The following is an 11,407-nucleotide window of genomic DNA, read 5'->3' on the forward strand; positions in this document are numbered from 1 at the left end:
GCCGTTTGGTCTTGTCATTCTTCTTCTTGTTCTTGGAGTCGGGGACGTACCCAACCCCTTCCTTGGCCACACCTCCCTTTTGGTTGGTCAAGAGATCGTTGAGGTTCTTCTTGCCTTGTATGCAAGTCGCAAGACCTCTCTCAAGTTGCTCCTTCAACTTAGCATTTTCCTCAACAAGATGTATATGCTCACAACACGGGTTAGTAGCATTTGCATTATCAATTAAAACCATATGAGGAAAAGTTGCTTTCTCCTTAGTTAGCTTCACTTGGAGTTGATCATGAGACTCCTTGAGACTAGCGTGAATACCCTTCAAGGCCTTGTGGGCCTTGTCAAGTATATCAAACTCCTCTTTGAGTCTAGCAAGATCAACCCCGAGTTTGGCCTTCTCGGAATTTAGCACACGAGAAACAACGAGGGCATGATCATAATCTTTCTCTAACTTAGCATGATCTACGTTGTGTGACTCCTCAAGAGCCAAACGAAGACCACGCTCTTCCTCAAGAGCATTGGAAAGATCCGAAATCTCATCGGCATAGTCACGACTATGTCCTTCCATCTTAGAGATGGTGTCTTCGTGAGCCTCGATCATGTCATTGGCCTCACCAAGTTGTTCCAAGAGAGCAATAAAGTGCTTCTTGGATTTTCCCTTGAGTTTGCCCATAAAGGCCTCAAACTCGTTAGCCTCCACATTAGCTCCCTCAAATTCATTAATGCTATCCGTTGGGGAAGGATGATTAATGATGGTAGTTTTGATGTTGGAGGTTACCTTGTTGGTGGCTTTAGCCATGAGGCACTTGGCGGTGATGCTCTCGTTGGGTGAGTCGAAGAGAGACACCCGTGACGTTGTTGCAATGGCAACGGAGGCCATGGCAACCGACTCATCATCTTCATCATCGTCATCGTCCTCATTGTACTCTTCTTGCACAACCAAGGCCTTGGGATGAGTCTTCTTGGTGAAGTTGTTCTTGTTGGGGAACGACTTGGCCTTGTCCTTTCGGATGAGTTTGCCACCATTGTCTTCCCTCTTCTCATACGGGCATTCCGCAACGAAATGACTCACGTTGCCGCAATTGTAGCAAGTCCTTACACGTTGCTTGCCCCTTGTACCACTCGAGTTGTTTTTGCTAAAGTTTGGCCTTGAGTTTTTCTTGCTCCAAAATTGCCTTGAAGCAAGTGCCATGTGTTCATGATATGCATACTTCGTATCTTCGGGGTTGCTCTCCTCTTCTTCCTCTTCTTCGTCTTCCACTATGAGCTTGGCCTTCAATGCAAGGTTAGGCTTCTTTGCCCGTTGAGAACGGAGCACCGCATTGTCGGCGGTCTTGTCCAAAATGTTCATGGCCACAAACTCATCCAACACTTCGCTTGAGGTCAAAGTGTGGAAGTCCGGTCTTTGACGAATGACGGAGGACATGGCCTTGTGATAGGGCATCATTGCCTTGAGGAATTTGCGCTTGATCCAATTGTCATCCGTGTCCTTGCTCCCGTGATCTCGTAGTGAGACCGCGAGTTTGGTTACTCTCCGATAGAGCTCACGAGGTTCTTCATCTTCCTTCATTGCAAACTCATCGGCCTCATCTTGTACCACTTCATAGTTGGAGCGTTGAATGCTTGCGCTTCCCCGGTAGAGAGACACGACACAATGCCATGCATCTTTGGCCAAGGCGAAAGGACGAAGATGAGGTAGGTCTTCGGGTGGAATAGCATCTTGAATGATGAAGAGAGCATTCTCATTGAATTGATTGTCCGCGGCTTCTCGAGGAGTGAAGTTGCTTGGATCATGTGGATAGAAACCTTCTTCAATGATTCTCCAAAGGTTAGTGTTCACATGATTTAAATGACGTTTAAAGCGGTAAACCCAAGAATCAAAATCCTCATTTTTCACAATCTTAGGGGGAGGACCGGCATGATTCAAATGAGTGGAAGGAACCGGTCCACCATAAACAAGTGGTGGTTCCACATGGGCAAAGATGCCGGTGCCATTCTTGCCACTAGAAGAAGGAGCCTTTTCACTACTAGCTTCCCCCTTGTCGGGGATAGCATCCGTCACCTTGTTGGCGGGATCACCCACTTTCAACGGTGCGGTGGATAGTTTAAGCCCCTCAAGAAATTTAGTAAACATGCTTTCGACTTCGGTCGTCATGGAGGTTTTCAATGTCTCCAAGGCCACATTGAACTCCTCACGAGAGACCGAAGTTCCCCCATCTCCCGTAGACGAGATCGGATTCACACCGGAGTGTTCCTCCACACCGTCTACGGTATCAACCATACTCTTTGGACGGTAAAGTCCTTAATAAAGAGACGAGGCTCTGATACCAATTGAAAGGATCGATATGGTTGACTAGAGGGGGGGGTGAATAGGCAACTAACAATTTTTTAGCTTTTCTTTAACAAGTTAAACTTTGCATCAAAATAGGTTGTCTAGAAATGCAACTAGGTGAGCAACCTATATGATGCAACGAGGATAGGTACACAAGCAAGCAAGAGATATGAAACAAGTAAGCTTGCTTAAATAAAGGCACGAGATAACCAAGAGTGGAGACGGTGGAGACGAGGATGTGTTGCCGAAGTTCCTTCCCTTTGAGAGGAAGTACGTCTCCGTTGGAGCGATGTGGAGGCACAATGCTCCCCAAGAAGCCACTAGGGCCACCGTATTCTCCTCACGCCCTCACACAAATGCGAGATGCCGTGATTCCACTATTGGTGCGCTTGAAGGCGGCTACTGAACCTTTACAAACAAGGTTGGGGCTCTCTCCACAACTTAATTGGAGGCTCCCAACAAAACCATGAAGCTTCACCACAATGGAATATGGCTCCAAGATGACCTCAACCGTCTAGGGTGCTCAAACACCCAAGAGTAACAAAATCCACACAAGAAAGTATGGGGGAACCAAATATCCTTTGGTGGAAGTGTAGATCTAGGTCTCCTCCTTCAATCCCTAGCAAATCAACAAGTTTGAGTGGCTAGAGAGAGAGATCGGGCAAGACAGCTTGAAGGGCATCAATGGTGGAGTGAGATAGGTCAAAGGTAGGAGTGGTAGGTGGGAGAAGTCCCCTTAAGTAGTCTCCCCACAATTCCAACCGTTACTGCGTTTTTGCACTGCAGCGGTACAACCGGTCCTCGTCCCGGTACAACCGGGACTCACGGTGTAACAGCAGAACCCTACCAAGCGGTACAACCGGACAGGCGGGCGGTAGTACCGGCTAAGAAAGATAACCGGACTAACCGCCTGGCTACCGCACAACCACCGCATCAAAACAGGAGCTTGACCGGTACTTGGGCGGTGCCTGGCCGGAACAACCGCATGGCCTTGAGCTCTTGGGCGGCTAAGTTCTGAGCGGAAGAACCGCTCGGACCACCGGTGGTACCGGTCATCGTGGAACGACCGGACCAACCGGGCCACTACCGCCCAAGAACAGCATCAAACCAGAGGCGAGAGCGGTACTTGAGCGGTACATGGACGGAACCACCGCCCTAGCTGTTGCAGAGCATGGTGGCGGTACCACCGCCCGGAGGCAGCGGTACAACCGCTCGAGCAAAAGCTGGTGAGCGACAAGACCCAGCGGTACAACCGCTCCAGAGAGCGGTACAACCGCTGGGCAGAAACAGTGAGCAGGAAAGAGGGGAAGAGGCAAGGAAAACTCTTTCTCACACACACCGGAGGAAGGCAAAGAGAGGGTGAGAAAAGTGTACGTGAACTGATTCCCCCAGAGCTTCCTAATGAGGATTCCCTCTTGATAGTACGGGTACTCTACGACCAAAGAAAATAAAAACGTAGAGGACACGTCTTCGATCTTTTCCTTCGAGAGGTAATAGCAATCCGATGTAAGCCTAAGCATCGAGAACCTGAAACATATAGCACACGTTTAGACCACAAAGGGTTGTCATCATCATCCAAAACATAAAGTAGGGAAATGCCCTTTCACCTTTGAGTAGTTGCCTTCTGAAAGCCTTGCAAACACTAGAGAGCGCTGAAGCACGTTGATGTCATTGTGACAGCCGGCCATTACTGAAAAAAGAGTGCAGTCCAGAGATATTGTGAAGCCACAGCCTCAAGTATGACAATGCAAGCTTTCACATGGCCCCTATACTACCCTTGCCAAACAAATGGACAATTCTTCCACTTCTGGTGCATACAATCTATGCTACCAAACATCCTCGGAAAAGCCCCTATCGACATTGATCGCCAACAACCGGGCTGTATCTGCAGCAGTTGTCTTTCTCAAGTACTCCGGGCCAAACACTACTACCACAACCTCGCATAACCTCTACATGGATTCTAGGCACGTGGACTCACTCATGCGTACATACTCATCAGATCACCGAGTATTCCATATGCAAGCATCAGAATAGCTGCAGTGCAGTTCTGACAAGAGAAGAAGCCAACCTTTCCCAGGGCATCCTCCTTGCATACGAAATAATCATCGCACGCCACCCCCCTCCCGGCTAGATTGAACACATGTCTAACCATCCAGAAGTGGTGTCGGAATAGGTTGTGTTTGAAGTGGGGAAGCGGACTTGAAGTAGTCCTCCAAGAGTAGGCAATGACCACTCGCTCTGCTGCGATTCAACGCCGAAGCAATGCCCCGGAAATCGAGCCCCTGAACATCGGCCGCTGGTTAGCAATGTGGTCATGAATGACCAAAGTGGCAACCACAATCTCCTCGTCGCCTGACAACGAATCATCTGAATCGCAGATGAAGTTGTTGAAAAAGTACTCATCACCACTATTCATTTGTACCTGCGAGCGAAACGTCGAACACCTTGCGGGCACGGTGGAAGAAGTCGCCCGGTGAAGAGCCCCGCGTCTCTCCCAGACCAAGCAGCAGGCCTATCGGCATGGAGGTGACCGCCGTTGCTGGTGGCGGCGGAGGCGAGGGGGTGAAAACAGTCCACCAACACCCGCAAAGAGCGGTCGTCGGGTGCGGCGTGCTGCGTGGGAGGTTTGTGGGTGCGGACGGCGGCCTGGGCAGCGTACAACTAGCCGGAACTGTGCGACAGTGTCGAGGGCGTGGTGGCCGGGAGTGTTGGTTGTTGATAGGAGAAGAGGGAATGACCTATGTGCCACTGATTGGTGGGCCAGGGAAGGACAAGGGCGGCCGTCGCTCACGTCCGCATCGATGCAAATCCGTTCCAAATTTAAATCTCAAATGGGACGCACGCGAAAGAAAAAAAAAACAGACGCGTGCAGACGGCATGTTGCGCACGCGGCAAGAGTGCTGTTCGCCGCAGCCAAAGAAAGTGACCAAACAAACCACGCTCGCGGCTCGTCTAATCCTCATCCCCCTCCCGCCTCCCAAACCGAGTCCACCAAAAGTTTCCCGCGCGGCCACGCCAAATTCCCCTTCTCCCCCACCGCTCGCGCCTCCCGCCCGGCCGAGCCCCCAACACAACGCCCGCCGCGCGCGATCTGCCGTCCCCGCCGTCCCCAGGCTCCAGCCGTGGCAGATCCGGCCCTGTCCCGCAGCGCCATTCCGTCGAACACTTCGCGCGCGGCGGCAGGAGGGCCTGGAGGAGGAGGCGCAGGATGTACGCGAGGCGCGCGTCGCAGCTGCTGAAGGAGCTCGACGCCTGCGAGCCCGGCCAGCTCGTGGTTTTCAACGTAATTCTTCGCCTCTCTACTCCATACGCGCTCGCAGTCCCTGGTCGCTGGCTTTGAATCCGGGTCCGCGGTGCTCTGGTTACCTTGATGCGTCTGTTTTAGGGCCCAATTTTGCCCAATCCGGTCTTGTTAGGTGTCTGTATGCGAGAAATTGGATTTATAAACTGTCTATTTTACAGCCCTACTATGGGAATTTTTATGTTCTACTAGCATCCTACGCGGTTTGTGTGCCAGCATGTGGATCTCCATACAAACCTTAGGGTTCTGCATCCTTGTTATATGTTAAATTGGAATTTCGTCTAATCTTGTTTGTCAGAGTATTATTTATCAGCAAGTGTTATGCGCCGCACCTGAACTGCACACAGCCTCAGTACAATTGTTAGTTATTGGTCCGTCTTGCAAAGGTTATGGCAACATCTGTTTACTCTGAAGTGCTTCACGCCACTCTTCCCTGTAATTGTGTGAGCCAACACATACCGGCTAAACTGTAAGGTTCATGATACCGAGTTCCATGATATTGCTGTTAAAGTATTCATTACTTGCGTGGATAATAAATTGTACTACCACCTTGACATCTTTAGGACAGAACTCTGGCATTAGCTGCAGCACTGTGTCATATTCTTGTACTGTTTGGGCAGTATGATTATGGTAGCTACAGTTCCTTTTCATTTGTCCATTATGCTGATCCCTAACTCGTTGTCTTACGGAATTTGCAGAGTGATGTATTTGATCAGGTCATTAGAGAGTGCGGTGAGCACAATGCACAGTTTCAGGCATTGATCAGGTACTTGCACCCTATTAGAATGTTGATGCTCATATAACCTCGACCTGTGAGTAACCGATTAATTTCACCATTTCATCAGCAAAATAAACTAACTGCATTGAACCAGCAGCATCCTTAGTTGCTATCCTCACATCAAAGTGTACAGACTATTCAAATGCCTGATCTGCTTTATGTTTATGACAGAAAAATGGTGGAGCAAAACTTAGACATTGAAACAACAAGAAACGAAGACCACTATGGTGCAGCTATCCACCATCTCTCGCTGCTCCGCAACAAAAGATGCCTCATGGCTTACATGTACACTATTCAAATCTCACATCGGGCTCTCCCCCCCCCCCCCCCCCCTTCAATGCTGATTATACATGCTTAACCTGCTTTTGGGTGTACACTAGCTGAAATCATTGTAACCAACTAGGTACAACCGAGCAGAAACTATTCGGAGTTTTAGATGGAAAATTGGTCCTGTGCTTCCTCATGAAATACAAGAAAAGCTCAATTTTTCAGAGAAAGAGTACTTCAGAAGCCACTCTTCAGCCATTAAGTCTTATATCTCAGAGATGGATATAGATTTAACAGTGGTATGTATGTTTCCTGTTTCATTCACTTTTTGTTGATGAACACGATTACCGGACTTTTTTGTACATTTTTTATAGGACATGGTACCCCCCAAGGATCCTTATATCCAGGTTCGGGTGCTGGAGGACATTGGTGAAGTATCTCTTGGTGACCATTCCGTGTCATTGACAAAAAATTCACTCCATTTCCTTAGGCGCACAGATGCAGAACAATTTATATCACAGGTTTGCTATCTGTTACACTGTACTTTCCCACTGTGAATGTTTCCAGTGCGAATAATATTCTGTTTAATTTTAATAGGGTCTCATGGAAGAATTTCTGGAGTAGGGATCACATATGATATAAGATAGGTATTGCTCCTCAGTCCTCACTATGATTTGTTAGTTAAACAGCACCATAAACGCAATACATTGACCAGTGTTGGCAGCATGTCTTAGACATGAAAAGGCTTGATGGTTACTGAACTCTTTTTCACCTGACATATGGCTTGTACTATTAGCTACCAACTTTGAACTTGTGTCGTGCATTTTGACCTTATTTTTTTGAATCAATGTCTGTGAGCTGCAGATTTTAAGTACCACCCACAACATTTTCTTCGCTGCTGCTGTCTGGTGGAATATGCACTCTTGAGGTTCCGATCGAGACTGCGTGAAAAAGGAAAGAACATATGCTATCTTCAGATGTTAAGGCACGAGGCAACACAAGGGACTGTGAACTGTGGACCTCCAGCCTAGTTGTTAGTGATGACTTGTAGTCTTTAGATGAATGGCTTAATCTTGTTGTATTATGTTGTGACACAATTTAAAACTTCGTAAAATTGTATAAGCAATTTTCCTGTAAGTCATGCAGTAGAAAGATGACAAGTTCTGTTTTACTGAAAATGACAACTTGATCTCAACCTGAAACTCTTTATGTTTTCTGAGTTCTGACAAACTCAACTGTTCTCTCCCGTGTTCCTTTTCCTACAACCACAGCTGTGACATCCTGAGTTGGAACTCTACCTGTTTAGTCAGAGGCAACAACTCAGACTCACGTTTCAATTACTGTCCCAAGTCTCTTTTCATCACTTTGCCAGGAAGAAAGCCTAACGCAGTACATCTTTGTGCATCAACCTTCATGCTTTAGGAACATGTATTTATTTAAAGGTGTACTGGACATGACTTAGTTGAGACTGGCATCTTCTTTTGGTCACCACAAGTTTCTTGAGATGCTTTTATTCAGGGCAAACTTACACACTGGATGAGTGCAGTGTCATGTTTTTCCTGGCATAATCCCTTGTTACACATGTTGGTGCTTTAGTGTTTCCGTTTTGTTTTTTCTTGGTGTTTGGCTGCACTTTTGTGTCATTTTGATGTTTTCCACCTGATACAGAATGAATCACAATCAGTTGCGCGTTTGCGTGTATTAGTGTAAACATGATTTATATGGTAAAGCTCTGCTAAGTTAAATAGATTCTGTTGCGCATGTTTCTAGGAAAGCACACGCATCGGGTCAGAACTTCTTTTACAATGTTGTTTATGCTGAGTTACAGTGCAAATGTATGGCTTTCTCTCTGAAAAAGTTACTGATATAAGGTTTCCCTTCCTGTCTATTATAATCAGTTGTGATGCCACGTATCAGGTCTGCTATGTGTTCCCGACTTGTGCTCAAAGGGGTGTACTTTGTACACACACAAGTCAAGGGCGAGTACTCACGGTCTCAACCATAAGTTGAACTGGTCATATTTGGTTGATGTTCCCAACGAGGTTTTGGAAATGGTGTCAATGGGGATCAGGGCTGCAGGTTTATAAACCAAGCACAAACACTTTCAGAATCCCCGCAAAAAAACTAAAAAAAAACAAACACTTTCAGAAACTTGCTTCCGGATTCTCATTATCCCCGTAAATATTTGTGGCTCCACAAACGACCTGCTTTCCTTAGATGGTCATTAAATTTTGCAATACAATTTTGCCAATGGGCATACTTTTGCTTATATGTAGTCTAAGGTTCCCTTATCTGGCCCTTAAATTTCCTGGCATGGCCAGTACGACAATAGCTTCTGAAACATTTCCCTGTGCTACTATGTCGATGCAGTGAGAAGCTAAATTCTTGATTGTTGTTCATGTGTACTGCTGTTCAAGCTTAATACTGACCAACCACTGGCAAACTTCAATCTTGCATACATCCAGGGCAGCCAGCAACTGCATTTCATACCGTGTGCCCTCAGTTTTATTGGTTGGTGTTGTCCTTGTGCATAACTAACTTGTAGGGCGTGGCAGCAATGTATGTATCTGCTGCCCCTACAGCAAACAAATTGGAGGTTGGCATTGGCCACAAAAAGACATGGCATGATGGTTACATGCTTCTCGTCGACTACTCCTAGCCTAGCTAAACAATGAAAAGCGCTAGGTGCTAAACCTATAAACACAATCTTTGTCTCTGTCTTCCAAGTGAAGAGTGTCTTTTCTTTTTGTCTTTTATTCCAATAATTGGGTCCATGCACTCCTTGAATTGTCAGAACTCGTCTCCAACTCAAAGAGTGCCGCTAGCTGTCTCAACTTTTAACCACCCCTCGTTCAGGCCTTCGATGGCAAAACAAGATAATTGGGGCCGTGCTCATTTACCAGTCAACAGTGGCCGTGGCCGCGACATCCCCACGAGAGGTCGCGGCTGCTCGTTCAGCGGAAGAAGATTGACACGGTTTGCGAGATCGTCGCGGAGACGGGCGCAGAGGAGGCACATGTGACCACGGATGCCACCAGCTCCTTATCAGTCTCGCCGCCCGCGCGGTTCATGCCCGGCCATAAGGCCAACTCCACCGCGCGATCCTAAATGGACGTTCGTTTTGTTCGGATTCTGTCTGTTTGGATAAAGATTTGATGTCGTATCCGGACCTGTCCTGGGATGCGGTGGCCGTGCGCCCAGCGCGCGGCCGCATCCTTTTGCCCCATCATGTCCGGGTCTATTTTTTTAAAAAAAGCGACGTTTCAAATGCCAAGCCCCAGTTCACGACCCCAATTCATCACGCCGGCAACAAAGCCAGCGGCCTACACGACCATCGCCGGCATCCGCCAGCGGCCGGCAACACAGCCAGACTCCAAAATGAATAGTTGTCCTCGCCGGCAACACAGCCAGTGGCCGGCAACACAGCCGGCCTCCAAAATGAATGTTTTTTCGCCGGCACACTGCCAGCGGCCCAGCGGGCGGGCGGCACCCATGCCAGCCTCCAAAAAGAACGGCCACACCGATCGGACGACCTAGTTCAGGCCTTCGGCGTCGAGCATCTCCTTCTGCTTGGCCTCGAACCAGGCCCTCGTCTTGTCGCTCATGTTCGACAAGTCCACGCTCATAATCGCAAGGGCCACCTCCTTCGCTTTGGTGGCGGCATTGGTGGCCTCGATGTCGAGCTGCCTCTGCCTGGCCTTGACGTTGTCGGCCTCGATGTCGAGCTGCCTTTGCCGGGCGGCCTCTTTCATGTCGAGCTGCCTTTGCCGGGCCGCCTCCTCCATGTCTATCTTCCTTTTCTTGGCCGCCTCCTCCATCTCAAGCTTCTTTCTTTGAAGGTCTAGGTATTGCTTCATTTGCTCGTCCTTGCTTTGCCGCTTCTTCTCGTTTCTCACATCCTTTTGAGACATAATGCCATGCAAAGTGTCATGCAATGCCATGGATGAGGCATCACGTATGTCATCAACCTTGGAGTTGGTCTTGCCCCTCGGCCTCTTCAACGCCTCGCCATCTCCACCTCCGGCGAACTTGGCCGTCTTCAGTCCTCTCTTCCTTTGTAGTTCACGGTATTGGTCCTTGAACTTAGGGCAATTGTTGATGAGCGTCCAACAATGCATAAGAGTGAATGGCTTGTCATTGTGCCGGGCCTTGAATGCCTCCAAAGATTGAAATACCTATACCACATGATCAACAACAAGTGAACATGCAAACATATACACGACCGAAGTCTCATGGCTGTAGCAACGGAAAGGGCAAGAAAGAGGAGAGCATACCATGTCCCCAACGCCGAGTCCACTCATGGGCCGTGTTTCAACGCTCTCAAATGCGGTGCAATACTTATTGCACTCTTGTTGGATGAATAACCATCTTTTTTTAATCGAGCCGATGCCACGGTTGCTTGTAATTTGATAGGGCTCAAACATCTTCCTTTCATGGAATGTTTTGTAGACTCTCGTCCAAAAAACAATGCCCTTTTGTTGCGCGCCGGTCCTTGGATCTTGGCTAATCTCCATCCAAGCTTGGCAAATCAACTTGTCCTCAGCTTGTGTATATGAACACGTGCGAATGCTCTTCCGCTTCTTTTGTGCTTCCGCTCAGCTCGTCGATGAACAATGGCTCGCCACTATTATCAACATCATTGCCTTCATCTTCATCTTCACCTTCGACATAGATGTCATCGTCTTCATGCCACGAATCACCATGGTCGTGGTCAGCACGGTCGTCGGCCTCTTCATCG

At 48.2% G+C, this 11,407-nt stretch overlaps 1 protein-coding gene across 1 annotated transcript; it reads left to right on the forward strand.

Annotated features, from left to right (window-relative positions):
- Positions 1 to 5,253: 5,253 nt before the first annotated feature.
- LOC123152116 (DNA replication complex GINS protein PSF1) lies at positions 5,254 to 7,899 on the forward strand. The gene is made up of 7 exons (XM_044571761.1): positions 5,254 to 5,606; positions 6,323 to 6,390; positions 6,574 to 6,687; positions 6,806 to 6,968; positions 7,044 to 7,190; positions 7,267 to 7,316; positions 7,534 to 7,899. The coding sequence occupies exons 1-6, from the start codon at positions 5,532 to 5,534 to the stop codon at positions 7,291 to 7,293; spliced, it is 594 nt and encodes a 197-aa protein (XP_044427696.1). The 5' UTR covers positions 5,254 to 5,531; the 3' UTR covers positions 7,294 to 7,316; positions 7,534 to 7,899.
- Positions 7,900 to 11,407: the final 3,508 nt, after the last annotated feature.

The sequence above is a fragment of the Triticum aestivum genome, chromosome 1A, assembly GCF_018294505.1.
Source record: "Triticum aestivum cultivar Chinese Spring chromosome 1A, IWGSC CS RefSeq v2.1, whole genome shotgun sequence".
Taxonomy (NCBI): Eukaryota; Viridiplantae; Streptophyta; class Magnoliopsida; order Poales; family Poaceae; genus Triticum; species Triticum aestivum.